This window comes from Eretmochelys imbricata, chromosome 15 (assembly GCF_965152235.1).
Source record: "Eretmochelys imbricata isolate rEreImb1 chromosome 15, rEreImb1.hap1, whole genome shotgun sequence".
Classification (NCBI taxonomy): domain Eukaryota; kingdom Metazoa; phylum Chordata; order Testudines; family Cheloniidae; genus Eretmochelys; species Eretmochelys imbricata.
Window position 1 is genome coordinate 3,883,779 of NC_135586.1, and position 24,800 is coordinate 3,908,578.

The following is a 24,800-nucleotide window of genomic DNA, read 5'->3' on the forward strand; positions in this document are numbered from 1 at the left end:
AGTCATAATTTCGCATTTTAAGCATACTGCACAAATAAACAAGACTGCAAAATCTCCAGTTGTAATGTGAATCTTATTTATAAATAGCGAGATGAGGTTTAGGTGCCTTTGCTTGTTAATGCACGTTTAAATGGGTCGGGCTTCAGAGTAGCAGCCGTGTTAGTCTGTATCCGCAAAAAGAAAAGGAGTACTGGAAATGGCCCACCTCGATTATCACTACAAAAGGTTTTTTTTTCTCTCCTGCTGGTAATAGCTCACCTTACCTGATCACTCTCATTACAGTGTGTATGGTAACACCCATTGTTTCATGTTCTCTGTGTATATAAATCTCCCCACTGTATTTTCCACTGAATGCATCCGATGAAGTGAGCTGTAGCTCACGAAAGCTTATGCTCAAATAAATTGTTTAAATGTGTGCGTGCATACGGGCCTGGGCATTAGTTAATGCCATTATTTTAAAATACAGAGAATTCAACAGCATAACCTTAGAAAACGAGAAATACAACAAAAACTCATTGATTAGCCTTACGAATGGAAAACGCTTGACGACACTGTCATGGAGTCCCTGGGCGATGCTCTGGAACTGCTCCCTATGAAGCCAGTCGGGACTGTGGGGAAATCTCCTCTCTGGGAGCAGCCTGTCTGCAGGGCAAAAAAGCTCACACAACTTCCACCTTCCTGGGTCTGTTCTCGGAGCATTCAGCATCCTCTGCCCCTCCGTGCGCTTCCCACAGAGAGTCCGCCCAGGCGGGGTCCTGGGGAAGCCAGAGGGTCCTGCCCCCCAACTCCACAGTCAGACGGGACTCTCAGCCAGCCAGTAAAACAGAGGGTTTATTAGATGACAGGGACATGGTCTAAGACAGAGCTTGTAGGTGCAGAGAACAGGACCCCTCAGCCAGGTCCATTTTGGGGGGCAGTGAGCCAGACAACCCATCTGCACTTCACTCCATGTCCCCAGCCAGCCCCAAACTGAAACGGTCTCCAGCCCCTCCTCCTCTGGGCTTTGTCCCTTTCCCAGGCCAGGGTGGTCACCGGATTCCTTTGTTCTCCAACCCCTTAGCTCTCACCTTGCGGGGGGGGGGGGGGGGAGGGCCCAGGCCATCAGTTGCCAGGAAACAGGGTGTCGGCCATTCTCTTGTGTCCAGATCCCTGCACATACCTGCCCTCTAGGGCTCTGCAATGATCATACACCCTTATCCCAACACCTAGATACTTAAGAACTGCATAGGGGAAACTGAGGCACCCCCACACTATTCAGAGGAAACATTAAGAACAGTCCCGCTTCATCACAGACACACAATGCGTTTGGTTGTAAATTCATCGACTTTGTAAAGCCAGGTTTTATAGTCAGGGTTTTCATTGTAACACCACCAGGACTTTGTCTTTTTGATGGGCCTTTCAGAACTGCTCTGTTCTGATGAGCCCTCACCATCATCCATGGCTGGTCTCGTTTTTTGAACGTGAGAGGCCGTTGTAGCGTAGTGTAGACCTAAGCACCGTGAACGTGCCTGTGTGGCTCAGTTATGTGCACAGGCTTTATGGCATGACGAAGCCGCAGCCGCACAAGGTAAAGAAATGCACGCACGCTGCAACTGTTGGGCAGGCAAATGCACCTCATGCTGGCATTTTACACACCGGCTGGCCTACTGTATAAATGGGAGGAGTCCGGTGACACCTTAAAGACTAACAGATTTATTTGGGCGTAAGCTTTTGTGGGTAAAAAACTCACTTCTTCAGATGCATGGAGTGAAAATTACAGCTGCAGGCATTATTATACTGACACCTGAAGAGAAGGGAGTTACCTCACAAGTGGAGAACCAGGGCTGACGGGGCCAATTCAGTCAGGGTGGATGTGGTCCACTCCCAATAACTGATGAGGAGGTGTCAATACCAAGAGAGGGAAAGTTGCTTTTGTAGTGAGCCAGCCATTCCCAGTCCCGATTCAAGCCCAAATGAATTGTAGCTCTGCAGTTTCTCTTTGAAGTCTGTTTTTGAAGTTTTTTTGTTGAAGGATGGCTACTTTTAAATCTGTAATTGAATGTCCAGGGAGATGGAAGTGTTCTCCTACTGGCTTTTGTATGTTACCATTTTTGACGTCCAATTTGTGTCCATTTATCCTTTTACGTAGAGACTGTCTGGTTTGGCCAATGTACATGGCCGAGGGGCATTGCTGGCACATGATGGCGTAGATCACATTGGTAGATGTGCAGGTGAACGAGTCCCTGATGGTATGGCTCATGTGGTTGGGTCCTCTGACGGTGTCGCTAGAGTAGATAAGGAGACAGAGTTGCCAACAAGGTTTATTACAGGGATAGGTTCCTGAGTTAGTGGTTCTGTGGTGTGGTGTGCAGTTGCTTGTATTTGCTTCAGGTTGGGGGGCTGTCTGTAAGCAAGGACTGGCCTGTCTCCCAAGATCTGTGAGAGTGGGGGATCGTTTTCCAGGATAGGTTGTAGATTGTTGATGATGTGCTAGAGAGGTTTTAGCTGGCCAGTGGTGTTCTGTTATGTTCCTCGTTGGGCCTGTCCTGTAGTAGGTGACTTCTGGGTACCCGTCTCGCTCGGTCAATCTGTTTCCTCATTTCCCCAGGTGGTATTATAGTTTTAAGAAGGCCTGATAAAGATCTTGTAGCTGTTTGTCTCTGTCTGAGGGACTGGAGCAATTTTGGTTTTATCTTAGGGCTTGGCTATAGACAATGGATCGTGTGATGTGTCCTGGATGAAAGCTGGAGGCATGCAGGTAGGCATAGTGGTCAGTAGGTTTCCGGTATAGGGTGGTGTTTATGAGACCATCACTTATGTGCAATGTAGTGTCCAGGAAGTGGATCTCTTGCGTGGACTGGTCCGGGTGGAGGTTGATGGCGGGGTGGAAATTATTGAAATCCAGGTGGAATTCCTCAAGGGCTTCCTTCCCGTGGGTCCAGATGATGAAGATGTCATCAGTGTAGCACAAGTAGAGTAGGGGTACTAGGGGATGAGAGCTAAGGAAGCCTTGTTTTAAGTCAGCCATAAAAATGTTGGCATACTGTGGGACCATGTGTAAATGGGATTCACCATTCTCAGACTGCCCTAGGATTTGTCTCCCGGGAGGCTCTCAGCAGCCTCCTGGAGATTTGTATTTAATTCCTGGAGACTCAAGGGCAGTCCTGGGAGGTTGGAAACCCGGTTAGGATCCCAACATGGAACTGGCACCCTGGCTGCTGGCCTGCAGGAATCTCTAGAGCTCCCACAGGCCTGGCTGCCTGCAGCATGGGGCCCTCTAGGCTCCTCCCTGAAGCTGCTCTCTGGCCACCCCTGGGAGCAGGAGACTCGTGCTGCAGTAACACATGGCCGGTTGCCTGCGCCTGCCCTGTCAGCTGGGCCCAGCGTCTCCCAGCCAGGCCTCAGGCTGCGCTAGACACTACGCTAGGGTGTCTCTCCAAGGCCCTGATACCACTCAGAACAGTAGCTGGAGACAGCGTTGCCCACTCTGTCTCCCTAGCTCCCCTGTTGCCCCACATGCCCCAGACCCGGCTGGGGCCGGTGAGCAAGCAGCCCCACACTGATCTCTGGCTCACCCCAGAGTGAGGGGCAATCTTGCTGCACCAGGTGGCCACAGGCGTGGAACCTCCCCCAACGCGGCAGGGGATCCCTGAGACCCTTCAGCGCTGGCAGAGGGAAGTGACCAGGCCCCCAGCTGTGGCCCAGTAACATGGCAACAGCAACCAGGCTCTCTCCATCCCCGCCCCTGGCTGCCCAGCAAGTGTCCAGTCCCATCCCTGATTGCATTGGTCTCCTCCGGCAGCATACAGGAGCTGCCCAGAGCCACCCCCCCACGTATCTCAGCCCTCGGGGGGGCAGCGCGGAACCAAGCCCAGCTGGCAGGGTGGTTTGTGCCCTAGAAGAGGAGCTAGGAGCGTGTGTGTAACTCACCAACCTCGCTAACCACAGCCCCAGCGGGTGCCCACCTGCCAGAATCTCTGTTTCCCAGAAAGGGAGGTCAGCGCCTTCCGCTAACTCAATTCCATGGTGCAGCAGGCCCATTAGGGTCGGGTTTCCCTGCACTGTCCAGCCAGCTCCAGTTTCCTGATTCCTGCCAGGGGAGGTAAGGAGCTGCAACTACACTGATTAATGGGCATCTGGCCCTTGCAAGAGGTGCTCCCTGCCCCTTCCTTCGGCTCACAGCCCCATCCCGCAGATGCTCATCGCGGTGGGATCACACATGTGGGTTTGCAGCGACAGGCCCATCATTAGGATGGCCTGGGATCTGCTCCAAGCCCCCTGGCTGCCCTCTGCTCCTGCATGGCTGGGCTCTGCCTCAGGACAGATCGGGGGGACGAGGTACAGAGCCTGCGTACAGGAGGGGGCAGCACCAGCTGGGATGAAACTGACACGCCAAAGGTTTCACTCAAAGTGGCTTCTCGCCCCAAAGGAGCAGTGGCCGCAGGGCAGCAGCTCTGAGTGTTTATTTTCTTTAATGAAAAAAACCAGGAAGGCCCATTTTCCAGGGGACAGTGTTGGCTCCTGAAAAAAAGCCCCTTTGAATGCCCGCCAGTAAAATATCAGAGAAGTTTGGGGACATTTTCTGAGACTTCAGAATTGTTTCCAAATTTCCCACAAACAGGTGATTTCTGAGCAGCTCTAGAAAGGGCAGCTCCTTCCTGCCCTCATCCCATCCCCAGGGAGCGAGTTTGCCATAGGGGTTTGCTTTAGGAGGACAGGGGCTTTAGGACGACCAAGCTGGGGCAGCCCAGCAGAAGTAAGCGGGGTAAGGAATTAGGGAGCAGGAACGGGAGGGTCCCTGCAGACTGTTTTCATAACACAAGGTGGGGCTGGGTGAGGTGAAACTGGCCACAAATGCCTGGGCACGTGGCTGGCCAAAGAGAGATAAAGTGGGTTGCAAAGGGGGTGGGGGTGGCACAGAGTCCGGTGGCTGAAAGGGAGTGGGACACTCAAGATGTTAGTCACATGCACGGATGGGAGGTGCTCAGAGACCCCGATGATGAGAACCTACAGACCAGACCATTCCCAGGCCAGGCTCTGGCACCAGACAAACGAGGCTGCAAAAACAGATCAGCAGCTCCTCCTGCTGGCTGCCATCTGGAAATGCAGGGCAGTCCCACCAGCTGCCTGTTAGCTGTCCCAGCTCCCCAGCCAAGTGCCCCGCACTCCTGGCTAGCTCTGCCCCATGGCCTTTGCAAAGGATTCTGCATGCAGCTGCAGAGGGGGAGCAGGGCATGAGTTGGGGAAGCCAGTCTCCACTTCCAGGAGTGTTTTTAACATCTAACTTCCCCTACCCCTCCACCCTGAGTCAACAGCCCCACTCCAGCCAGTTGGGCTGGATGGCACCATGCCTGGCACAAGCCAAGTGGTTTCTCAGACCAGGTTCCAGTGGGACAGGCCACCCCACTTGCTAATACTGGGCATTAATCAGCCCTGGCAGTGCCAGTCTCAGCAAAGGCTCAGGATGGACCAGGCTAGAGCGAAGCACCCTTCCTGACTAGGCAGAGCCACCCCGGGGGGAGGGGCACACAGGGAGGAAGCTTACAAAGCCCCCACCCATGGTGCACCTGCCCTGGGAGTTAATGGCTAATGCTTACACTGTGAGCCCAGCACCATCACTGTCCTGACTACAGCTGCAATAGCTTCCCCATCACAAGCCCTAGCTCGGCCCCAGGGCTCTTCAGCAGCAGAGCTCAGAGCACTTCACCAAGGTCAGCAGCATCAGCCTCACTTTATAGATGGGGAAACTGAGGAAACAAGGCAAGGCTCTGTCCCTTGGGCATGGGTTGGCACGCCCATGAAGATGGGCAGAGGCTGCCGCATGAGGACAAGCCTAGGGCCTGGCAGGGGGCAGCCTGTGCGAAGAATGGAAACACCCAGACCTGCAATCAGCGCCGTGTGCTGCAGCTTCCACTAGAAGAGCTCTGTCGGGGGGAGCTCAGGCTGGAGTGAACAGAGCGAATCCTCCTGCAGCCCAGGCTAGACGAAGCCACGTGTCTGTGCACCCGGCCACTGGGAACAGGGTCCAGGAGTCAGGAGCCGACCTCCCACGGCCAGTGTCCCCCTAATTTTTCCCACCCACGTGTGGAATTAATTTTATTTTGTGCACCAATATGAAGGTCGTGTCACACAACAAAATTCATGTGGTGGGGATGGGGCTGAGGGGGTTCAGTATGTGGGAGGGAGCTCAGGGCTGGGGCAGAGGGATGGGGTGCAGGAAGTGAGGGCTCTGGCTGGGGGTATGTGGGCTCTGGGGTGGGGCCAAGGATGAGGGGTTTGGGGTACAGGCTGCCCCAGGGCTACGGCAGGGAAAGGACTCCCCCCAGCTCTCTCTCCCTGCAGCAGCATCTGGGCTGGGGCTGTGGGATAGGTGCCCCTCCCCCAAGCCATGGGCACTCCCAGGCTGAGTTGGGGCTGGGGGAGCGGTGCGGTGGTTGCGGCAGGTTGAGGACAGGGCTAGGTAGGGGCCAGGGGAGGGGTGCCCTAACTAAGGCAGGTCCTGGCAAGGCGGGTTCTCTGAGCTCCTGTGCAGCGCTTAATAGGCTGCTGCACAGCTGCGCAGTTTACAGGGAACTTAGCCCATGGCTCCTTGGCTCGGGGACTCTCCTGGGAGCAGGGCATTTTATGGCCCCGCTCAAGCACCCAGGCGTGCAGAGCCCAGAGCTGGGGCCCAGCCCCTCAGAAGAGCACTGCAGTCCTGCCCTGCCCAGGGAAAGCAACGGAACAGTAGGTCAGGCTAGGCTGCGGAAGCAGCTAGCACCCTGGGGAGGGTGGCCTGCTGGCGTGGGGATGGGCACGGCCGGGTAGCTGGGATAGCAGGTGCCGTGACAGCTGGCAGGGGGACATGAATCAGTCACCACCTCTGTATACCTTGGTACCCGAGATGGGACCAGGGGATCAGCCTGCAAGTATGACCTAGGCCCTGCCCCCAACCCCCTCGGCCAATCAGAGCACAGAGACTTGTTCCCTTCCGTCCTGCCCCCATATATTCACATCCTGCCCATGCTGTGGGGGGTGGGGCAGATTAATCACTCAGCCCCTCACCCACTGCTGGTTGAGGGTCTGGCCCCCAGGAGGACAGTGCTGCTGCAGTTGGACCGAAGGCCCAGTAACTGCCGTGTGCAGCAGGGCCGGGCTCTCCAGTGCCACGCCACCGCTGTTAACATATGGCCAATGGCCCCGATCCTCTGTGGGGCAGCTGCCTCTCCTCCCTTCCGTACCAGGGCTGCAGCCCAATTCACCCCACAGGGAGCCGGCCCTCTCCCCCCACTGCCGGCCCCCATTCTGGGTCCGTACCATTGCACAGCCACTTTCCACACTGCACTACCGGGCCGAGCAGGTAGGAGTTAAGGCCGGCCGTGCCCCTGAGCTGGGGGAGGGGAGGGCATGCTGCCTGGGTGGAGTGTGACTCATTTCCCAGGTGCTCCCTGCTGCTGAGATACATGCACGCGCTGGCCCCCGCTGCCCCCAACAGCCCGGCACTCGTCATAGCAACTCTTTATTCACAGACTTCTCAAAAACCCTAATAAAAACCATCAACCCCCATCCCCCCAAGAGGGGAGGCCCAGGAGCCCAGGGCCACGGGTGCAGAAAGGAGCCCCGCTGCGAGGAGGGGCTGCCCCTGGCTTCACTCCTGCTGCTCCTCTACAATGGCAGCCAGCGAGAGCCTACAGTCAGTCAGTGCCAGGGCAGCATGGCGCTGCCCAGCCCTCGGGCTGCCCTGCAGCATGGAGAGCTTCAGTTCCTCTACAGCCTCCAGCACGGCCAAGCTGGTACCTTGGCTTCAGTAACACTCCAGGGCCTCTGAGCTGGCAGCAGGAAAGCCAAGGAGCATGGCTGACGGGTGCCAACAGCTAGTGGTAGGAGCTGCTGCGGCGGAGGGCTCAGAGACCCCCCTGCTCCTGGGGCCCAGGGCAGTGGGGAAGGGGGCTGTTCTGTCATCACCGGAGCTGCGGGTTGAGCTGCAGCAGCCACTCGATGGTCTCTAGCAGGTGGGCCATGCTGTAGTGCCGGGCAATGCTGTGGAAGACGTTGATCTGCTCCCCGAAGGCCTGCGGGCGCAGAGGGAGCAGTCAGGAGAGGTGGCCGGGCTGCAGCCCACAGCAGGAGGCTCAGCACTGCAGCATCGGTGGAGAGCGCATGTGGCAGCAGCTGGGCGGGGCAGCCAGGCAGAGGGCAGGACATGAGGAGCCAGCGGGCACAGGGGAGGAGAGGTTGGGCCAGGAGGGGGCGGGGTTTGCTGGACTCCTGACCATCATTTCCCAGGGAGCACGGTGGGGCTAGGGCTCCAACGGGGGCAGCGCATACCTTGGTCTGGATCATCAGGGTGAAGTCTCCCGCACAGCTGCAGTAGATGGGCATGTGTGTCTCCTTCACGCCTTTGCACTTCACACAGGCCTGGGAGCAGAGGGCTTTGCTGAGGCCAGGGGATAGCCCTGGGATTGGGCCCCACCCCCCAGCGCCAGGCCGAGGGGACAGGCTCGCTCTGTCTGACCCCAGTGGCCCGCAGGGCCCTGCAGAGGGGTGCTGTGTGTCCCTGAGGCTGAAGCCAGCCTCCCCTGGTCCCCACAACTGTGGCTGCTAAGCACACTGCAATTGTGCCAGCCAGAGGGTGCTGGGCCACCCCATTCCCCCGCCACTGTGCGGAGAGCAGCCCCGTGCCCAGGCTTTTGGGCAGCCCTGCCCCATTTGAATCGGGCAGCAGCTGGACATTAGCAGCAGCGAGGGCCCTGCTGAGACAGCCCCTCCCCCCGCTTCTCACCAGGTCCTGCAGCACGAAGGCCATCAGCTTCTTCTGCAGGGCTTCCACCAGGGCCACTTCGATGGAGCTGTGGTCATACTCCGCCTGGCAGTTGGAGCACACCCAGCTGGGGGGCACAGCACCATCCTAAGGGCAGAGACAGGGTGAGCAGGAGCTGGGCATTAGCTAGAGTGCAGCATGGGAGCCAAGCGAGCCCCTGTGGCAGTCTGTTACCTGGCAGGGGCTGGGGTCTTTGCAGAGGTCCAGGTCCCTGCAGAAGTTGCAGTTGCGACAGATCACCTCGGAGAGCACGTAGGAGCGGCAGGGGTCCCGGAACTGGGCCTCCTCCGAGAACTCACCCACATCCACTAGGCGCAGCAGGTCCCGCTTCAGCTTATTCACCTGATTGGTTATGTTGGCATCCAAGGACAGCACCTGCCAGAGGGGAGAGCAGCATGGGCCACCAGCTGCAAAGGGGATAGGGGGGTCTGTGCTCCTCTCACAGGGCCATAGCCCCCCACACGGCCTGCAAACACTGCCCTGCATGGGCTGGGGAGTCCCTGGGGCAGCGATGGCAGCCGACTGGGGCAGCAGAGGAGGGGTAAAGCCTTCCTGGGGGAACTTGCGGGCTGGAACCCTGCCTCAGGCCCTCCTGCTCTCTGCAGAAGGGGAGTGGCATGGACAAGCTGCAGATTAGAACAAGAGAGACCGGGGATTCCCTCAGCCTGACTGGATCCCAGGAGGGCAGCTGTGCCTCCTCTGGCTGGGGCAGAGTCCTGGGCGCAGGGGGAAGGAGACCGCCCTACTGACCCAGCAGGCCCAGGGCTCTGCCGCGCAGCGGGCGCACAGCTCACCTTACAGACATATTTGATGAACTCCAGCGCTGGGTTGTTGAGCGGCAGGTGGGAGCCGGGCAGCGCTGGGAACATATCTGAGGGCAGCGTGGCGTGGCGGGAGCCCGTCACCTTCTTCTGGATCTTCTGGGTGATGGTGAAGAAGCTCTGGGTAAGCTCGTTGGAGACGTAGTCCTGCGAGAAGGTGATCACGCCTGGGAGGGCGAGGGGAAAGGGCGCCCTGAGCCAGACTGCGGCGTGACGGGGCCAGCTCACCTCAGCCCAGACACCAGCATCCGGCAGGCCGCAGCCCCCAGGGCAAAGGGAAGAGTTGAACTCACCAGGCATGGCGCCCGCCTCACCCGCAGCCTCCTGGGAGGCCTGGCTGCTGGCCCTCCTGATGGGCGTGCTCCCCGGGGCGCTGCGCCGCACCTCCGCCTTCATGCTGTGGTACACAGCGACGATGTAGGCTGGGAAGAGGAGGGCAGAGGCAAGGCTCCAATCACAATCCCAGCGCGGCACCCTGGGGTGCTTGGGAGTGGCTCCCAGGCACAGCACCGCCTGATGGGCGGACAGGAGAGAATGCTCCGGCAAGCATGCACCACCCCAGTTCCCGGGAAGCCCCCTCAGCTGGGCTGCCCACCCGCGGGCCCCTTCCAGGGGCCGTGTCTGTGCAGCGCACAGCACAATGGCGTCGGGTCTGGGGCTCCCAGCTGCTATCACAACACAGTCAACCTAAGGGACAGAGACGGGGAGCCTCCACTGAGCACCAGGGGGCAGCACTGAGCGTCTCAAGGGGCAGCAGGGAAGAGCCTGGATCTGGCTCCTGTTGGGGGCAGCAGTGAGTGCTTGGGGAAGGCAGCCCCCCATGAGCCCTGCAGGGGGCACACTTACCTGACACAATCATGAGGAAGTAGTTCTGGCAGGAGGCTGCCTGGGGCAGGTACTGCACGATGTTCCAGTTGTTCTCCAGCAAATCCTCCATATTGGCCTCCCCTGGCTCTTCCTCCTCCTCAGCCTCCTCCTCACTGCCCTCCTCAGCACCCGCTTGCTGTTTGCTGGTGTCTGTCTAGACCAAAGAGCCAAGTGCTGGACAGTTACATGCCTGATTCCTGGCCCCATTTCACCTCCCTCGGGGGCTAACAGTCCCCATGCCCAGCAGTGACAATCCATCCCCCTGCCCCCACACCTGGCACAGCCCTTGCTCCCCTCTCCACAGTATGCCCCAGCCTGCCCTGAGCTCTTACCTTCCCAGAGGGGACGCTGGAGGGCACTCTCCCTTTGATGCCCCCATAGTTAGCCGGGTCCATCCAGAGAAGGAACTCCCAGCACCGGGAGAAGGAGATGGTCAGGGAGTGGAAGATCTCCTTCGAGTGGATGCTGGAGGGGAAGAGATGGCGGTCACCCAGCGACACACAGAGACTGCAGCCTACCCAGGCTCTGCCTTCTACTCCCCACCTTGGAGGGAAGTCCCCTTGGGGCCCAAGAGAGGAGGGAAGTGTGGGATGTGTGCCCCACGTGGGGGTGCCACTCCCTCAGCCAGCCAGCCAGCCGAGCCCCCTCATATCAGACCCTCTTCAGGGAGTGGGTCTGGCATAAGACGATTGGAGTGTGGCTCTGCACTGACCAGGGGCATCATGGGTGCCGGGTCTGCCCCACAGAGGCTCCAGGTCTGGGGACGAAGGGGCATGTTTGATCCAGGGGCTCCTGGACAACAACATGCTGTGCTCATCAGGCTGCCCCCTACCCCGAGCACCCCCCAGACCCAGAGGCCAGTGGGGAGCCCCTGCACGCTAATGGCTTGGAGGTGGCCAGCTCCGGCATGCTGAGAAGCAGCCAGGCCGGGGGGTGTAGCTGGCACTGGGGGAAATTCAATAGCCTGGGTTATGCAGGAATCAGACTGGCTGATGCAGTGGGCGAGGGAATATCTTTGATTGGCCCAACCTCTGCTGGGCAGAGACACTGTTACCTCCCGCAGCTGGTCTGCCCAGTGTCCAGGGCTCAACACGGCTACACCACCACTTCACAGATGATCTAGTGGGCATGCCTGGTTTTAAACTCCATGAACCACTGACTCCTGCTCTGAGCCACAGAGTCACAGCCCCCACCCACGTCCTGGCTAGAGCCGTTGGCAGCAGCTCTCCGCGTGCCCCGGCTGTGGGGCTTAGCCCTGCGCTGCTGGGCCAGGGGAACTTGGCCAGCTGCCCGGGGCCCCGCCGCACCTGTTGGTGATGTACTCCACGTAGGCAATGGCGTCCTCGATGCGCCGTTTCTTGGTGCACAGGATGATGCGGTTGAAGTTGGCATAAACCACGGAAGAGCCAAGCCGCTTGAACTCAGCCACCAGCCTGGGGGAAGGGTGCAAAGGGGAGAGGGGCAAGTGAGGCAGGCGCTGCCCCCGCAGAGAGCTCTGGCCCGTACGCTGCCGGCTCCAGCCCCCTCCACGGGCACGCGCTGCCTGAGCAGCCTCAGGAGCAGAGCCCATCGGGCATCGTGTGCTCAGTCCCCGTCTCTGACGGGAGCTCCCGTCGGCAGGGTGCTGGGTAAGGAGGCCTGGCCATGGGTGTGGCCAGTGCAGCCAGCTGGGGTGCACGCACTACGCTTTGGAGAGCACGTCAGCGCCTCAACAGCCATGCAAAGGCGCTGCCATCACCCGCGGCTCTTCCTCTCCTGTGTTTAATGGGAGAAGGCCCCTTCCCCAGCACAGGCCCTGCCCTCCAGGCCCGCTGGGGCACTGTCACCCCAGCACCCAGTACCCTGAACCTCTCAGCACTGATCACCTGCTCTGGGCGGGAGAGGGGGGACAGTGCACTGCAGAACAGGGGATCTAGTGCAAGGTTCCCAGACGGCCACATGTGAGCTTGATCTTCCAGCCCGTCACCTCACAGCCATTGTTCAAGGTGCTGCATGAACCAGTGACGTTTGGGAGCCGCCGGGCTCCAGCACGAGTTCTCCCTCCACCCCCTGGCTCCAGCACAGCTCCCTCAGGAGGCCCCACTTGTTGAGCACATTAATGATGTCACCTAGTGGTGCTCAACCTGAGGTGCAGTCCCACAGCACCGCAGAGGCTGGCAGCGCTTCCGACTGGCAGGCCAGGCCCTCTCCCCAGACCCAGAGGAGAACAGCAGCGAGTGGGGTGACCAGGTCCATTTTGGGGCCTGCCCTACCCACCTGCTGTGGAGCTCAGGGGACCCGGCTGCAGCTGGCACCATGACAGGGTGACATACCGCACCCCCCGCCAGCCCTTCTGCCCTCACTCACTGCAGGAAGAGCTTCTTCATCATGTTGTGCAGGGTGCGGTGCAGCGCCGGGTCGTGCAGCAGCGAGGAGGGCGAGCGGAGCCAGCGGTAGAAGTGGATCACCTGGTTGTCGGCATAGACGTTGTGGTACTGCGTGATCTCCTTCACCCAGCCCACCACCATGCTCTTCAGGATCCTGCCAGGAGAGCAGAGATCAGCCCCCGCTCAGCTCCCGGCCAAGCCCACAGGCCTCAGCCGGAGACTGACCCCTCCAAATGCTACTGGAGGAACCCAGGGGTGCCCATCCCCCACCCACTCTGGTGTCCCTGCCTCCCCACCACAGCCAGAGGCCAAACCTCCAGGTCCCCTCCTACCGACACCTACAGGCCTGGGGAATGGGGTGGGAGGGGGAAGGTCCCCCCTTCCCTGGAGCCCGAAGTCATGCTCCTGGCTACCCACAGCCATGCCCTTCGAACAGCTGCTGCAAGACACCTGCTGGGCAGGCAAACGCCCCCCAGCCCCCGCCAGGCATCTCCTCGCAGAGCGCCTGGCACAGCCTGGCCTGTACTCCAGCTGCGTGGCCACACCTGAAGGTGTTGGAGCAGAGGGCTGTCTCGTCGTAGCTGGCCGGGATGCTGGCGGCCTGGTTCCCCGTCACCATGTCCTCCAGAGACGCCTGCTGGATCACGTCGAAGCTGATGCTCACGCTGGAGGCTCCCTCCATGTCGTTGATGTGGTGGGACTGCAGGATGGTGTTCACAGCCAGGCTCTGGATGTCCAGCTCTAGGCACACTGAATACAAGCAGCCTGTCAGCTGGAGGGAAGCCCCCTGGCCCCAGCACAGCGAACTCCTGGCCCCACTGAAGTCAATGGTTCCACACAATCGAACCCCACATGGAGCTATTGACAATGCAACTGTTGCAGTGTACAGCTACCCTGTGGCTTTGTACAGCACGATGCTTGTGGAGGGGGCAGCAGGGGCCGGTTATCTGGAGCAGCGGCTGCTGTGGAAACGGAGGGCCCTGAACCGTTTCAGACCCTCTGATGAGGCAGGACAGCCGCCTGGGTCCGCACAACCACTAGCCGGTTGATCAGTCACTAGCCGCAGCCAGGATTTCGCTATTTGCTGGCGTTTAAAGAGGCTCGGTGTCTCCAGCCGCAGGGACCCTGGCCCCCAGGCAGGCTGTTCAGTGTTATTCAGCCTTGTTCTGAATGTTTCACAATAATGGGCTGACTTTCTGAGGACAGCCAGGGTGACCATGGGGGTTCTGGAGCCTCTATCCACTGGTGCCAGTAGCACCCGGCTTTCCCTGGGCGTTTTCCATTTCCAGAGACCAGCCCAGCCCAGAGTGCAGACGCAGCCTACGCCGCTAGACGGGGTTTCTCAGTTACCCTCCCTGGATGGCACAGCTGTGTCTACACTGGGGCTATGTCGGCATGGCTGCATGAGGCAGAGGGCGTGGGTTCACAACGTAGCTCTGCCCATGTCACTTTTCACCATAAACCAGCCACAGTATCAACTGCCTTGACCCTGGCTTAGCCAAGAGGATGGCAGCCCAAGGTGGGCCAGTGGCAGGGTGCTGAGCAGTCCCCCAAACACCCTACCCCACCCCCTGCCTCTCACTCCCTGAGCAGCAGCCCAGCCCTCCACAGCCCCCTCCTCACCAGTGGAATAGCAGCCCGGGTTGTTGATCTCCACCGAGGCTCTGTCGTCAAACTCCATGACCAGCCGGTTGTCGTCCGCCTCCTTGCCCCCGAGGTCCGGGCGGGCCATGGGCGAGAGCCACAGCAGGTGGTTGTGGCGACGCAGGTGGCGGGAGAAGAAGAGATCAGAGCCAAAAGTGGAGATGTCATCGGGGAGGTTCCCGATGGGGATGTGATAGTACCTGGGACGGGGAAGGCGAGGGGTGCGGCTAGGCAGGGCTCTGACACTGGCCTGTCCCATCTCGGGGACACAGGACAAGCCAGCCACAGCTCCTGGCCCTCCCACTGTGCCAGGCACCCCCGCCCCCGCAACGCTGTCCCCAGACAGAGGCTCACCTGCTCATCTCGAAGGCCTGGGACAGGCAGGTGTCCAGGTTGAGGTAGTGGCGGATCATGCGGCGGGCAGCATGGCGCTGCCAGTCCAGGACAGCATAGCTGATGTCATCCATCACCCGCACGGGAACCAAGGGGAACTCTTCGAAGACGGGAATCCCACTCGCCAGCTGCTTCACGTCCCAGTTGGACTGCACAGCGATGAGCGTGGGGCCCCTGCGCTCGTCCTGCATCGGGGTGGGAAAAGGGAGTTGGGGCTGGCTGGGGCACACAGGACAACCCCTCTGGGGGGTGCGGAGGCCTCTGTCTAGGTGGGGAAACTGCAGCCTGGCCAGCGAGTGCCCATGGCTGATCACACCCGCCCCTGCAGCGGGTCAGAGCACCCCGCAGAGCTGGTGGGTCCCAGAATGCACTGCTCCTAGGAGCAGAGGCTATGGGGACATGGCCCCAAGGAACAAGTAGGGAGGCCTAGCTGCAAGGCTTGTCCTGCACTGGGGAGAGACTGCACCAGGTAGGGCAACAGCTGGCCAGCCAGGGCCTGGGGGTGGGTGTGAAGTGCTGTGCCGCCCGCCAATGGTCTGCTGCCGCGCCTGTGTGTCTAGCCTAGCCCAGGGGCTGGAGGCAGCTGTGCGGCTCACTCGCCAGGCTCCTACCTTGTAGCCCAGCAGCAGGCGCTGGATGGCCCTGGAGATCGTCTTGAGGTCGGTCTCGGCTCGCACCTCGAAGGTGTGCTTGTCCGGCGGGAGCAGCTCCTCGCCCAGCTTCTCCAGCATGGTGCTGCGCTCCGACGAGTACAGGTTGGCGAGGTTCGGCATCTGGTTACTGCGCACCTGTGCCAAAGGCAGAGCGGGTCAGGGGGGAGGAGCAGGGCCCCCAGTCCTCACGTCCAGGGGCCAGCGGCTCCAGACGCTGCATTTCTCCACGCCGAGAGGGGTTTGAAGAACAGCGTTGCCTCGCTCCTGCTGGAGTCCACTGGGAAGCTACGATCCAAAGCAGCACAGAGTGCCCCAGCCCCTCTAAAGACACCCCGCCTGCCCGCAGCCTTACCGTGTCCAGCACGAAGACAGAGGCCTTGCGCTGCGATGGGACGAAGAGGCCAAAGAGCGCCTTGCTGCCCTGGGAGTTGTGATAGAGATAGATGTGCCGGATGCTCCCTAGGAATGCAGAGCAGACAGGTCAGAGCCCTGGGGCTGGGCCCTGCAGCCCTCCTGTCAAGACACCCAACCTCAGGGCCTTACCTGGCTCTAGGTAGCTGAACTGGGCCAGAGAGCGCATCTCCAGGTGCTCCAGGGCAAAGGTTTCAGCCTCGCGGCCGGTGAGATGCCTGACCAGCTGCCTGCTGACCATGCACACGCAGCCTAGGTGGATCAAGGCGCGCAGCAGTAATGGCACCTGAGGAGGGGTAGAGCTCATCAGCCTCCCTAGGAAGCCCTAGTCACAGGAAGAGCTGCTGGGCCAGCAGCTCTTCATGTGGGTGGGGGTGGTCCAGAAGGGCAGTCACCGGGAGAGGGGCTGTGGCTTGCTCGGACAGTTCTGTTGCACTGCCCCATTTCCCTGTGTGATCTCACTTGGCGACCTGCTTCCCCTCCCCTCACCCCGCAGCTCCCGGGCAGAAGGGTGGCACATGCTGCTGCATGTCTGTGGAAGGAGAGCCCTGTCGAGCCTGGGCACTGGGGGGGGAAGCCTGTGTTTTAGGCGCCTCTGGCGACAGGGCACCTGATGCTGCAGGCAGGGGGCTCCCAGGCCTGAGGCGGGCTGGGGTAACATCCGAGTGGGCCACGGGAACTTGTGTTCCCATCCCCCACCTGAGGCCAGGTTTGGCCTGCAGTTTAGAAGCCAGGTCTGTCTCTGCGGGAAGAGCCCCAGTGAGTACCAGGCGCAATCACCTGAGTCTCGTACACTCCCTCAATGTCCGGGGCAGACAGGTCGGCATTGATCTCGTTGATGTGCTCTTGATACATGTCCTCGGGGACGGAGTACTCGTACAGGTTGTAGATGAGATTTGAGCGGGGCAGGACCCTGTTCACCTGCCAGGAAGACACACAACCATACACCAGTCTGCACCCCTCCCGCGGGTGCGGGGAGCCCCAAACGTCCCCAGGAGAGCTTCAGAACTACAGCTGCTACCAGAGCTGGCTCAGGCCCTGGCTGAATGGGCCACCCACCTCCCAGCGCTAGCCCATTCCCACATGTAAAGGAGTCCGGTGGATTCATCCACTGTGCACATCTCAAAATCACCATAACTGCCTGCCTCTGCTCAGTAGGCCAGTGCTGGGATAGCAGGGGGCTGCGGGTCGGGACTATGGGGCGCTGGCAGAGCAGTGTGGGGGGCAGGGCTGGGACAGCAGGGGGTCAGGACTGAGGGGCACTGGCAGTGCAGTGGGGAAGCAGGGCTGGGGGAGCAGGGGGCAGTGGGTCGGGACTATGGGGCGCTGGCAGAGCAGTGTGGGGGGCAGGGCTGGGACAGCAAGGGGTCAGGACTGAGGGGCGCTGGCAGAGCAGTGTGGGGGGCAGGGCTGGGACAGCAGGGGGTCAGGACTGAGGGGCGCTGGCAGAGCAGTGTGGGGGGCAGGGCTGGGACAGCAAGGGGTCAGGACTGAGGGGCGCTGGCAGAGCAGTGTGGGGGGCAGGGCTGGGACAGCAGGGGGTCAGGACTGAGGGGCGCTGGCAGAGCTGGGTAGAGGGGTCTGCACAGCAAACTGTCCGCACTTCGCCTCTGGCTGACAGGATTTCACTCCCCAGGCAGCTGACTCGTTGCCGTGTGCAGCCAGCGGAGCCGAGGGCACTCCCTTCACCTTCCGGTAGGCGGCTCCCTCCTCTGGCTTGGCCACCCGCTGGTTGACGTAGAAGACCCGCGGGATGCTCAGTTTGATGCAGTGCAGGTCACTCCCGATGACGGCCCACAGCCTGAACAGGCCCGGCTGGCTGGTCTCCGCAACCTGCAGGCGGGAAGGCAGCTCAGACGCTCGGTGGGAGGCAGCGCGCAGAGAGTTACTCACTCTTCTCCCATGGGCTTGTTGGGCCCCCTACTCAGGATACTGCCCCTCCCTCTGGGGCCCTAGCCACACTGGATGTTTTCTCAACCTTTGGACTTGAGAGGGAGGGGCGTCTTGGCCATGCCGTGCCTTCACCCCCGATCCCCTGCACACGCTCAGTTACTGCCCCGCGGGGTGCTCTCTTCTTGGGGCTGGAGACCAACCCCTCCGAGCTCAAATCCAGGCCCTGAGCCAGGGGAGATCCCCACTAAAGTTTGCTCCACAGGCGCGGCTCAGGGAGCCTACAGTCAGTGACACCACTTCTGAAAGGAGCTGCGCACATGCCACCAGGGCCTTCTGCTCTGAGCACGTGACAAGGGCCAGCAGATCCTGGCCAGCGCCGGCCCCTGGCCAGGCAATCTGTGCTTGGGCAAGGTGCCGATCACTGTCACACGCTCAGGCTGCAGTTCCAGGCCAGGCAGGAGATTTCAAAGGCCATGACACGAGAGGCAGTGCCCAAACGGAAGGAGGAGCCCACAGCCCCGAAAGGCTCCAGGCCAAGGTCTAGACGCCATTTTTCTCCCCGCCCCAGGTCACTGGGCTCAATGGCAGAGCCACAGTGGATGAGCCGGGTTCTCCCACCCAGCAATCCTGGCCAAGGACAATGGGTCGAGCCCCCTCTCTGCCATGGGAGCTAGTGTCCATACAGAGCCACCTGGCCATTGGGCTGGGAGGTCCCGTCTGGTCTCCCTGGGATTCACCCAGCTGCGGCTCAGGGAGTCTGCAGGAGGGATTTCCAACCGGGGGGCTGAGCACCCGTGACACACTCAGCAGAGACACCCCAGCTCCTGCTGCCTGCTACCTGCACGATCTGCCAGGGCAGGTCCAGGATGCTGCGTGCTGTCCTGCGCAGGTAGCTGCTGAGCCCCTTGGAGGGCCCATCCCGGATCACGCCCCCACCCAGCACCACTTCGCCATCCTCCAGGCGCCGCTTCTTCCGGCGCACTTGGCGCTGCCGTGCCTGCAGCTCCCACTTCTTCTTGTGGTACCGGAGCCAGGCCAGGCGCTCCTCCTGGGCAGAGAGCAAAGGGGGTGACTGGGGCGAGGATCGTGGAGATAGTATTGGCTACTGTGACCAGGAGCTGCAAACATGCCCAGCACGGTCAGGGCAATCCCCTGAGACACGGGTATCTGCTACCACCCAGCCCCTCCTACTCCTCAGCCAGGACAGGCTCTGGGCATGGCCAGGGAGCTGGGCTAAGGCCTGCCATTCCACCCCTACCGCTCCCCAGACCAGCGTGCTCCCCGTGAGCATCTCATAGTACTGCCCTGCCTCCCCCTGGAGCTTGCTTTACCTTTGTGGTGCCAGTGGGCGGGGGCGGGCCCAGGATCTCCCGCCAGGACTGAGTCAGCTCCAGGTTCTGAGACATCTCCTGGCTCTCCCCTGCCACTGGGACCCGCTTGCGCTTACTGGCGACGGGAACCGACAGCTGCAGGGGCTTGGCAGCCCCAAAATCCTCCATGTCGGCAACCTGTGTGCACGGGGTGCCCTCCTGGGGCTGGTTGGCAGTGACCTGGGGTGGGAACAAGGGCAGGAGGGCTCAGCTGTAGTGGCCAGGGTGCGGGAACAGATAGGGCCCCACATGGCCTAGGCAAACAGCATCGGCCAGTCCCCTGCTGTGTCTCAGCCCCACCCCCATTACCTGTCTCTTGCCTTCACTAGTGAACAGTTCGTTAATTTTCTTCTGCTTGTACACATCGTTCTTCTCCAGGAGCTTCTTGTGCAGCCAGTCGGGGTGTCGGACCCGGGGCACGGGGTTCTTCACCTGCAGGGACATGGCCTGTCACGCCGGCTGCAGAGGGGAGGCCAGGGACCCAGCCCCTCCAGGCCCAGCCGCCCCACCGGCCCCTCACCTGCTGCAGTGCTGCAGGAATGGTGATGATCTTCTGGATGGTGCTGCCCAGTCTCTCGATGTAGTAGTCCCAGTCCAGGATCTGGGTGCAGGGACAGGGTGACAGTTAGCACTAGGGAAGGCAGAGCAGCGGGCTCACTAGCTACACCTTGCTGAGAGGCACAGCTGCAGGGAGTTTGGGTCCGCACAGCCCCTTTGTGCCCATGTACTAGCCACACCCCTGGTCAGGTGCCAGTGACGGGCCAGTCACCCCCACGGTAACACCCAGGAGGGAGCTGCTCCTAGCTGGTACCCGTGTCTCTGGATCACTTACCGTTCGGATGTTGAAGTCTTGCAGGGAGGGGCTCTTCAGCCATTTACGGAGGTAGTGCTTCCGCACAGTGAGCTCGGCTTGAAAGATGGCCAGCGGGATGGCCCTGGGGCACACAGGAACACTCATCATCCACTGGGTGCTGGCAGAACATAACCCTCTCCCCAAGCCTGCAGGGAGGCCAAGGGCCGTCATGGCTTGTCCCCCTCCCCAGAGTGTCCCATTAGGGCTCATTGCAGCGGGCAGGTGCAGGGTCCATCTTACCCCCTTGCCTTCATTATGGTCTGCCCCTGCGCCCTCTGTGGTGGGCCCCAGCGCCTCTCAAAGCAGATTTACCTCTCGGTGACTGGTGACCCTTCCGGTTTCTTGGAAATGATGAATCGACAGCTCAGCCCAGCATCCTTCACCATCTGATCCCCCAGGAACTCGGCCAGGCGCTTAGCCGTACTGATGGAGGTGGATTTCTGCTCCCCGTAATCCTCCAGCTTGCGGGACATGGAGCGATTCTCGGAAATCAGCTCAAATAACTCTGAGTCCGGCATGTTGGCAGCCTGGGGAGAGAGTGCGTCTGTGGGAACCCTGTTGCTATTAACTAGTGCTGCAGGAGCATACGGTCCTCTATGGGGGGGGAGGGGGGGGAAAGAGGAGGAGGGACTATACAAGACGCTCTCTGACACGGATCTTACAATCTAAGGTATACCGAGAACACACTGACTATAGCTTGCCTTGCTGGAGGGGGCAGGTGTGTGTGTGTCTGGGGACAACTCTGTTTTACATTGTCATGTTATGGCAATTTAGGGGCATTTTATCATCTTGATCAGGCATGAGAGCAGCCACTGGAAGCTCCCAAGTTCCCTTGGGGACCCTGCGCCCCCATTTGTTTCCTAGAGTTACCCACTCTCCCCAATTTCTTGGCTTTGTTGATGTCAGAGCTCTCCGATTCTGACCCAGGGAAGGTAGCCAGACTCCACAGAACCCTCATGGCCACGTCCTACCCTGCGAGGGTCACCGTGAAATGAACCCAGTGAGAGCTGAGCAGCACTGCCCTGCTGGGGGAACGCGCAGAAGAATCAGAGCTGCTACAAAGAGACGTCTACTTAACCACCTGATTCCATCCTTCAGTAATGTCTCTTACGGGGCTGGTCAAGGCTGGGCGTGTTCCATCAGGCCTTCCTCCTCCTCCATGGGCGGAGCTCAGGACACCCAGTCTGACACCACCACTTCCCTGACAACAGCCTGATGTCAAACACCAGGTTCTGATCTCCCTGCAGGATGCGGAGAGGGGAACCCAGTCTCCTGGCTCTGCCTTGCTACATGTCTTTGAGATTGATAGCTGGGGAGCGACTAAGAGCGGTGGATGGGAATGACTTCGTGACCCACCTCTGGGCAGGGGGCTAGACTCATTCCGGGATGGGAGCTGCTGAAGAAGAAGGGCAAATATTAGCCCAACACGGACAACAGCAGCCAAGGGAGTGCCACAAACACAGCCCAACGACGGGTCCTGTTCTCCTCTGACATCAGGAGCAGCAGACAGAACCAAAGCCATAGAGCCAGGATGGCCCTTGGGGAAAGAAGGGGACAAGCAGGTTGCTGGAGAGAACGTCTGTCCTCCCCTTGCTGCTCTCCCTTAGCTCCTGGTGGCAGGGCACCAGTGCACCCCTTGTCCTCCCATCCAGGGGGTTGCGCCCATCTCCCCTCCAGGGCCCACGTTACAGCACAGAGAAGCAAGAGGCTGGGCGCTCACCTTGCTGTAAAGCACATCGAGCCAGTAGTCAGCCACCTTGGCCACGGAGGCGTAGACCTCCTCCAGTGTGGTGCCCTTCAGGAAGGCCTCGAACACGGACGACTGGAAGATCTTAACCAGCTGCAGCTCCCCACGCCGCTTCACTTCAAACCCCTTCAGCTCAGCCAGGGATCCGTCCTCGTTGAACACTGCGTACCTGGGAAACAGAGCTTGTGAGAGACTGCCCAGCACTCCAGGGGATGTCCTTTCCCTGCCAGTAAAGATGGGCCTTGTTGTGCTCTTGGACACCCCCAGCCGCATTGTCAGGCTGGCCAAGGACTGTGGTGCTAGAAAACAAACCCAAATTCACACAGCTAGAAGTCAAGGGGCTGAGTGATAACAGAGCTCTGTTCCACGGAGCTCCCAGAACGCTCCAGGCAAGGGAGGGCCTCCAGGAGTTGTGTGTGGGACAGAACAGGCAGGGGGTTGATACTGAACGGGGCACTGCTCCACACCTAGGAAGCAGGGAGAAGCGGATGGCGCAGGACGGGAGTGAGAAAAGCAGGGCAGAGCTCTGGAGAGCTTCCCAGGGGAGGATGAGGAAGCTGCTTGCTTGTAAAGGGGCAGAGGAAGCTGATAGCTGTAATCAGAGAGGAGAGATGCTGTAGCATCACTTGTTACAAGGACACATCCCTCCAACCGCAAGCCGTGGCTCTCTCTGCAGTTCGCATCCCCTGCCCTAGTAATCACCAGTGCACGTGGGTGCATACAAACCAGCTCGAGCCTCCCAGGGCCATGCTCTCCAAGCAAGCTGGGCACATGGAGAAGAGGTCAAGAGTATCCACATCACTCTGAAGATGCCAAAGGAGGGTCAGTCCCACACTGGGGCCTCCAAGGGAGCGTGAATGCAGAGAATTATGGAAGGCCATCCACCATCCATGTGACATGTTGGCAGGACCTCTGGGCAGCAATTGGTTCAGTGTGTGAGAGGCCAAGGTGCCCACCCAGATCAGCAACTGCACCTGCCCCCACCCTTCAGCAAGTTACCTGCAAACAGGAACTGAGCAGCATTGAGCAATAAGATGGCCCTTCAGTTTAACAGGCGTTGGCAGGCCCCTGACTGGATTCCCTGACTATGAAATGAGATGGGAAGGCAAAAAGAGAATTGTACTGTGATGCAAATGGGACATCCACAGTGGGAAGAGAAGATGGCGGGCATTAGGATGGAGTTGCATTGCTGCTAAAGCTGAAGGCAAGACAGGTTCTTACAGCATTTAGCTTGCTATCTCCTTGTACATCGAAGATGAGATTCAGAATCATATCTGAGCAGTTACAACAGTACAAATATGCACCAACCTCAGCAGTGCCCAAGGAAGAAATTGATAAATTTTATAAAGATCTACAGAAAACATTACAAGGAGTTTCAAGAGATTTTAAAGCAACAGTAGGATCGGACTGGAATTCCAGGGCTGGAGCAATAGGCAGATGTAGATGAAGAAAACAGAAGAGGAGAAAGGCAGAAATTTAGTAGCCTAAGTAACAGCCTGGTGACAGTGAACACACTATTTCAACAAAAAGTGGCAGAGGAAGTGGACATGGATATCATCCGAGGGGCAAACGAAGAACATGAACGACTTTGTACTTGTGAATTGCAGATATAAATCAAGTGTGGAGATCATCTGAGGCTGTTATCAGATCAAATCATAAATTAGTCCTGGCATCAATGAGGTTGAGGCTGAGAGAAATCTAAAAAGTGCCAAAAACCAAGATCCATGATGCAGACAAATTGAAAGAGCTGGATATCAGGAGAGACTAAAAATACGCCATGTGGAAAAACATCACGTCTCTGCTAAAAGAAGAAATGAATGTTGAAGAGACGTGGGAACCGTGTACAAAAAGGGATTATGAGAGTGGGTGAGTAAGTGTTGGGCTGCAAGGCCAAAGAGAGGAAATAAGGCGGATAGCAGATGAAGTGCTGCAATACAGTGACAAGCATAGGAAGCTAAAGGAGAACAAAAAGGATGATGAACGTTTAAGAGCTGAGTACAGTCGGCTGACCAGAGACACTAAACAGGAAGCAAAGAGACAGAAGCAACTGGATAAGAGAACAATGTAAGAAAGCAGAAGAATCCACAAAGAGAAATGTGACAGGTGTTATATTTCAATATAAGAGAAATTAGCAATATAGGGGGACAGATGAGATGAAGATGTCGGCAGTGAAAAACAAGTGTGGAATAATAACGAGGGGTGAATAAGCAAAGAGTAAGTGATGGAAAGAATACTTTGAAGAGCTGTAACAAGTGCAGAACACGTGGGGAAAACCATCCTGGAGAAGCTACTCAGCACAAACCAGCGAGAACAGATGCTGGAATTCTTAGAAGTAGCAAAAGAACTTGAAAAGGAAAAAGGTGCCGACATAAGCTCAGAGCTGCTTGTCACGGAGTCCCCGGTCGATGCTTTGGAACTGCTCCCTACGAAGCCAGTCAGGACTCTGGGGAAATCTCCTCTCTGGGAGCAGCCTGTCTGCAGGGCAAAAAAGCTCACAGCTTCCACCTTCCTGGGTCTGTCCTCGGAGTATTCAGCATCCTCTGCCCCTCCGTGCGCTTCCCACAGCGAGTCCGCCCAGGCGGGGTCCTGGGGAAGCCAGAGGGTCCTGCACCCCAACTTCGCAGTCAGACGTGAGACTCTCAGCCAGCCAGTAAAACAGAAGGTTTATTAGATGACAGGAACACAGTCTAAAATAGAGCTTATAGGTACAGAGAACTGGACCCCTCAGCCAGGTCCATTTTGGGGGGCAGTGAGCCAGACAACCACATCTGCACTTCACTCCACCTCCCCAGCCAGCCCCAAACTGACTCCCCCTCCAGCCCCCCATCCTCTTGGCTTTGTCCCTTTCCCGGGCCAGGAGGTCACCAGATTCCTTTGTTCTCCAACCCTTTAGCTATCACTTTGCAGGGGGGGAAGGGCCCAGGCCATCAGTTGCCAGAGTGTTGGCCATTTATGTACACTGGCCCTTTGCTCTGCAACAATTACACCCTTTTATCCCACCAT

At 59.0% G+C, this 24,800-nt stretch overlaps 1 protein-coding gene across 1 annotated transcript in view; it reads right to left on the minus strand.

Moving 5' to 3' along the window:
• Positions 1-7,474: 7,474 nt before the first annotated feature.
• Positions 7,475-24,800, minus strand: part of POLE (DNA polymerase epsilon, catalytic subunit) — a 37,454-nt gene continuing 20,128 nt past the window's right edge. The window contains exons 25-49 of the mRNA XM_077834733.1: positions 21,771-21,966; positions 20,363-20,577; positions 20,030-20,132; positions 19,718-19,798; positions 19,507-19,629; positions 19,159-19,377; positions 18,666-18,875; positions 17,624-17,767; positions 16,715-16,855; positions 16,067-16,220; positions 15,876-15,982; positions 15,482-15,658; positions 14,832-15,055; positions 14,457-14,677; positions 13,379-13,583; positions 12,814-12,987; positions 11,775-11,900; positions 10,800-10,932; positions 10,447-10,621; positions 9,894-10,022; positions 9,574-9,767; positions 8,954-9,154; positions 8,741-8,866; positions 8,287-8,376; positions 7,475-8,030 (exon numbers count right to left, since the gene is read on the minus strand). Of these exons, the coding sequence (XP_077690859.1) occupies positions 7,920-8,030; positions 8,287-8,376; positions 8,741-8,866; positions 8,954-9,154; positions 9,574-9,767; positions 9,894-10,022; positions 10,447-10,621; positions 10,800-10,932; positions 11,775-11,900; positions 12,814-12,987; positions 13,379-13,583; positions 14,457-14,677; positions 14,832-15,055; positions 15,482-15,658; positions 15,876-15,982; positions 16,067-16,220; positions 16,715-16,855; positions 17,624-17,767; positions 18,666-18,875; positions 19,159-19,377; positions 19,507-19,629; positions 19,718-19,798; positions 20,030-20,132; positions 20,363-20,577; positions 21,771-21,966 (3,979 nt within the window). The 3' untranslated portion in view covers positions 7,475-7,919. The remainder of the gene's footprint in view (positions 8,031-8,286; positions 8,377-8,740; positions 8,867-8,953; positions 9,155-9,573; positions 9,768-9,893; positions 10,023-10,446; positions 10,622-10,799; positions 10,933-11,774; positions 11,901-12,813; positions 12,988-13,378; positions 13,584-14,456; positions 14,678-14,831; positions 15,056-15,481; positions 15,659-15,875; positions 15,983-16,066; positions 16,221-16,714; positions 16,856-17,623; positions 17,768-18,665; positions 18,876-19,158; positions 19,378-19,506; positions 19,630-19,717; positions 19,799-20,029; positions 20,133-20,362; positions 20,578-21,770; positions 21,967-24,800) is intronic.